This window comes from Protobothrops mucrosquamatus, unplaced genomic scaffold (genome assembly GCF_001527695.2).
Source record: "Protobothrops mucrosquamatus isolate PMUCROS unplaced genomic scaffold, P.Mucros_1.0 scaffold4586, whole genome shotgun sequence".
In the NCBI taxonomy this organism is placed as follows: Eukaryota; Metazoa; Chordata; class Lepidosauria; order Squamata; family Viperidae; genus Protobothrops; species Protobothrops mucrosquamatus.
In genome coordinates this window covers 201,772-206,515 of record NW_015390489.1, presented here as the reverse complement: position 1 = coordinate 206,515, position 4,744 = coordinate 201,772, and the positions used below count along the sequence as shown (strand labels likewise).

The 4,744-nt window shown below is 48.9% G+C and overlaps 1 protein-coding gene across 1 annotated transcript; it reads left to right on the top strand.

The window, feature by feature from the left end:
• Positions 1-494: 494 nt before the first annotated feature.
• Positions 495-4,360, top strand: RFLNB (refilin B). The gene is made up of 3 exons (XM_015828503.1): positions 495-524; positions 676-767; positions 4,039-4,360. Exons 1-3 carry the CDS (start codon positions 495-497, stop codon positions 4,358-4,360), a joined length of 444 nt encoding a protein of 147 aa, XP_015683989.1.
• The last annotated feature ends 384 nt before the right edge of the window (positions 4,361-4,744 follow it).

The window sequence follows — 4,744 nt, the reverse complement described above, 5'->3', positions numbered from 1 at the left end:
GGAGTTGAAGTCCACAAGTCATAAAAGAGCCAAGGCTGCCTACTCCTGGTCTAGGCCAGGGGTGGGGAACCTTGGCTCTTTTATGACTCGTGGACTTCAACTCCCAGAATTCCTGAGCCAGCCACGCTGACAGGAAAGGGAGAGATTTCCAAGCTGAGCTATTCTGGCTCAGGAATTCTGGGAGTTGAAGTCCACGAGTCATGAAGGGGCCATTGTTCCCTACCCCTGGTATAGGGCAGGGATAGGCAACCTTGGCTCTTTTATGACTCGTGGACTTCAACTCCCAGAATTCCTGAGCCAGCCATGCTGAGGAGAAATGGAGAGGTTTCCAAGCTGAACTATTCTGGCTCAGGAATTCTGGGAGTTGAAGTCCACCAGTCATAAAAGAGCCAAGGTTGCCTACCCCTGCCCTATGCTGTAGTTTGTGTGGCCTCCGACTCCCAGAATCCCCCAGCCAGCAGAACCCCATTTAAAAATGGCTGAGCTTGGTAAACATGGATCTGGATCCCAAGAAGAGCAACCAGGTTTAACGTTGTGCGATCATTGCTGAATAGAAGGTTCAGATGGTGTAGCTGGCTCCGCTTTCTTTGCTCTTGTGTTAGATGTGACTGTGTTCCTTTGAGTCTGTTTTTTCACACTTCTTTTGTGCTTCAAACACCCCCTTCTTTTTGACAGGAGACCTCGTCTTCTCCCAGCCCTGTGCGACTCTGCCCGCTCTCCTTTGGCGAAGGGGTGGCATTTGATCCGTTGCCACCCAAGGATGTAAGGTAGATTCTTTGTTTTTATACTGGGGGTTGTTAAATGTCCATGGAGGTTCTCCATCATCCAGGTCATGATTGTCCCAAAGCTGCTTTTTCAAGAGGCAAATGAACTTTCTTGTTTTTCCTTTGAAGACGTTTCACTTCTCATCCCAGAAGCTTCTTCAGTTCTGACCGGATGGTGGGGAATGGAAGGATTTATACTCCTTGCAGACCGCCGGTCATTTGCATCCTTTTAGCGAGTCGTTGAGGCCACTTGGAGGTTTACCTGTGTCCTCGGGGTCACCTGAGTAGTGCAAATGGGGGTGGAGCCATCTTGGCTGCAGGTGGTTTTCTGCCCTGCGTCCCTTCCCTGTTGGAGACAGGCACACAGGCTGTTGGGGATGGGTCCGTGTTGTCTGCATCTCCAACTGAAGCGCAAATGGGTCCTGCCATGTTTTCTGGGAATCCATTCATACTTCTGCACCTGTGCCTGTACATTGGGACTCTCACCATTACAATGCCTTGGCCACTTTGCAGATACTGGTTTAGATGATTCAAAGGGCAGATGGTCTAAACTCAACAACTTTTCAGATGGGTGGACTCTCATTCCCAGAATCCCCCAGCCAGCATGTTTTAAGATGGGTGGACTCTCATTCCCAGAATTCCCCGGCCAGCATACTTTAAAACAGTGGTTCTCAACCTTTTTAATGCCGCGACCCCAACCGGTCGTAAGTCGAGGACTAAACCTGTCGTAAGTTGAGGACTACCCAGCCGGTCGTAAGTCGAGGACTTTCCCTACCCGGGAGTGCCGCGCATGCGTGGTTCCGCCCCCTGTGCCGGCTGAGGCGTAGCTGGCAAGCGGCAGAGACGGAGCAGGCCGACCACCAGCTGGCCCAGCCCAAGGGAGGTAAGGCACCCGCCGGAAAAGGGGGAAAAAATGGCGGACAGTCTTGCTTGGCGACCCCCGTGAAATGGTCGATCGACCCCAAATGGGGTCCCGACCCACAGGTTGAGAACCACTGCTTTAAAACATGGGACTTCAATTCCCATTGAGTCAACTCAACATCCTTTCTGAGGAATGCTGGGAATTGAAGTCCACCATACTTAAAGTTGCCAAGTTTGAAAAAACACAAAACAGTGCAGGGTGGAATGACTCTCCTTCCGATGAAATGGGCCTGGGTCTCAAGTTACAACTGCAAATGGATAATAAAAACAGATTTCTTGGCTAGAAGAACAGACAGCTGTGCGAGTAAACTTCTGCCTTGAAATCGTAAGCCTTTGGGTTGGTTTTAAAGTCTGTCTGCAGGGCATCCCGGATAAAAATTCTCCCATAACAGTCAGCTAAAACAGCACAAGATTTGATAAAAAGACACAACTAAAATCTTCAAGCACAGGCAGTCCTCTACTTACAACCGCCATGGAGCCCAAAATTTCCGTTGCTAAGCCAGACAGCGGTTAAGTGAGTTTTGCCCCATTTTACGACCTTTCTTGCCACCATTCTTAAGTGAATCACTGCAGTTAGTCACACGGTTGTTAAGTGAATCTGGCTTCCCCACTGACTTTGCTTGTCAGAAGGCCGCAAAAAGAGATCACATGACCCCTGGGACACTACAACCGTCATAAATATGAGTCAGTTGTTAAGCGTCTGAATTTTGATCACGTGACCGCGGGGAGGCTGCAACGGTTGAAAGTGCGAAAAAAGATCATAAGTCGCATTTTTCAGTGCTGTTGTAACTTTGAACGGTCATTAAATGAACTGTAGTAAGTCAAGGAATACTTACCTCTAACTACAGATAGTACTTGACTTACAACAACAACAACAATAATAATAATAATGTTGGAAGGGACCTTGGAGGTCATCTAGTCCAACCCCCTACTCAGGCAGGAAACCCTATACCATTTCAGACAAATGGCTATCCAGTCTCTTCTTAAAAACTTCCAGTGTTGGAGCATTCACAGCTTCTGGAGGCAAGGAGTTCCACTGGTTGATTGTTCTAACTGTCAGGAAATTTCTCCTTAGTTCTAGGTTGCTTCTCTCCTTGATTAGTTTCCACCCGTTGCTTCTTGTCCTGCCTTCCGGTTCTTTGGAGAATAGCTTGACTCCTTCTTCTTTGGGGCAGCCCCTGAGATACTGGAACACTGCTCTCATGTCCCCCCTTGTCCTTTTCTTCATTAAACTGGACATACCCAATTCCAGCAGCCGTTCCTTGTATGTTTTAGCCTCCAGTCCCCTGATCATCTTTGTTGCTCTTCTCTGCACCCTTTCTAGAGTCTCAACATCTTTTTTACATCGTGGTGACCAAAACTGGATGCCGTATTCCAAGTTCATTTAGTGACCATTCAAAATTACAACGGCACTGAAAAAAGTGATTTATGACCAGTTTTTCACACTTACGACCACTGCAGCATCCCTGGGATCATCTGATCCAAATTCAGATGCTTGGCAACTGACTCATATTTATGACAGTTGCAGCATCCCGGGGTCACATGATCCCCTTTGGCGACTTTCTGACAAGCAAAGTCAATGGAGAAGCCAGATTCGCTTAACTACCGTGTGACTAACTTAGCAACTGCCATGATTCACTTAACCACCGTGGGAAGAAAGGTTGTAAAATGAGGCAAAACTCACTTAACAAGTGTCTCATTCAGCAACAGAAATTTTGGGCTCAATTGTGGCTGTGGTGGAGAACTACCTGTAATTTTTCCAATGAAGGAGAATATTCATAGGTCAGGGTTAAAATGACGGGTCTCTAAGCCAGAAGTCTCCAACCTTTTTGGTTTGGCGGCCCAGAAAGTGAGGCAGGCACTGCTACGTGTGTGTGTGCAAAAATGAACCCCACAGGCACGCGCCCAAATGGCTTGCGTACGAGTGCATGAACACATGCAAATGGCCGCATGCGCACATGCAAACGGGCCTGCGCGGGCGTGAGTGCTGCAAATGGGACGGTGCTAGCGCTGGCAGGACACTTGGACCGGCACTAATGCTGATGGGATGCTCGGGGTGGCGCTTAATGCTGGCAGGACACTCGGGGGCGGGGCGGTGCTAGCACCAGCGGGATGCTCAGGGCAGCGCTAGCGCGAGTGTGGGTAGGCGAGTCCACGCGCATGTGTATGCGTGCACTGGCCATCCCTTCATACGCTCCAGTGGCCAAGTTGCCGCGGCCCGGTAGCGTGCTGCAGCCCACAGGTTGGGGACTGCTCTAAAGTTCACTTGTTTTCCTCCCAAGAAATTTTGGAAATTTCTAATTTTTCCTTCCAAGAAAAGGATGTTCATCTGTATTATTTTTTCCTTGCCCAGGTACACCTCTTCAGTTAAGTATGACTCCGAAAAACACTTCATCAATGATATTTACATGCCGGTCCGGCTAGGCGTGTCGTCTTGCAGCCAAACCATCATTTGTGTTCCCGACAGCACGTGGCGCAGTTACAAAGCCGAGGTGCAATTCCACCTTTGCAACCGGCCCGGGAATTTCAGAAGCACCACCATTGTGTACCCCAAGCACACCAAGACTGTGTACACCACCACCCTGGATTACAACTGCAAAAAATTCAACCGGAAATTCTTGTCTAGCGTCGAGTTGGAATCGTCTGGAAATGAGAACCTCCCAGAAAGCTGTTGACTTTCCATTCTCTCTGGCTGCAACTCAAGTCGCTTTTTCTGTACCGCCCTCTTTTTTATGCTCAGGAGTGACCTGTTGGACATCCGCACCATGAGGGGTTCAACAGGCCGCAGGAACGAGGGAGGGACAGCATCAATCCATGGTTGCTTTGCTACCTGCTATAGCCAGTCCTCAACTTACAAGTGTTCATTTAGTGACCATTGAAAGATGCAAAAAGTGACTTATGACCGTTTTTGACACTTACGACCATTGCAGCCTCCCCTTGGTCACGTGATCAACATTCGGACGCTTGGCAATTGGTTCATATTTATGACGGTGGCGGCGTCCCAGGGGACATGCGATCTCCGTTTGCGACCTCCAAGTTGATGGGGGAAACCAGATTCA

Excerpts from the sequence above, each read along its gene's own strand:
- RFLNB (XM_015828503.1), top strand. The coding sequence starts at position 495 with ATGGATCTGGATCCCAAGAAGAGCAACCAG. Across the intron at positions 525-675 it reads ATCCCAAGAAGAGCAACCAG|GAGACCTCGTCTTCTCCCAG; the intron begins GTTTAACGTTGT and ends TCTTTTTGACAG. Across the intron at positions 768-4,038 it reads TTGCCACCCAAGGATGTAAG|GTACACCTCTTCAGTTAAGT; the intron begins GTAGATTCTTTG and ends TTCCTTGCCCAG.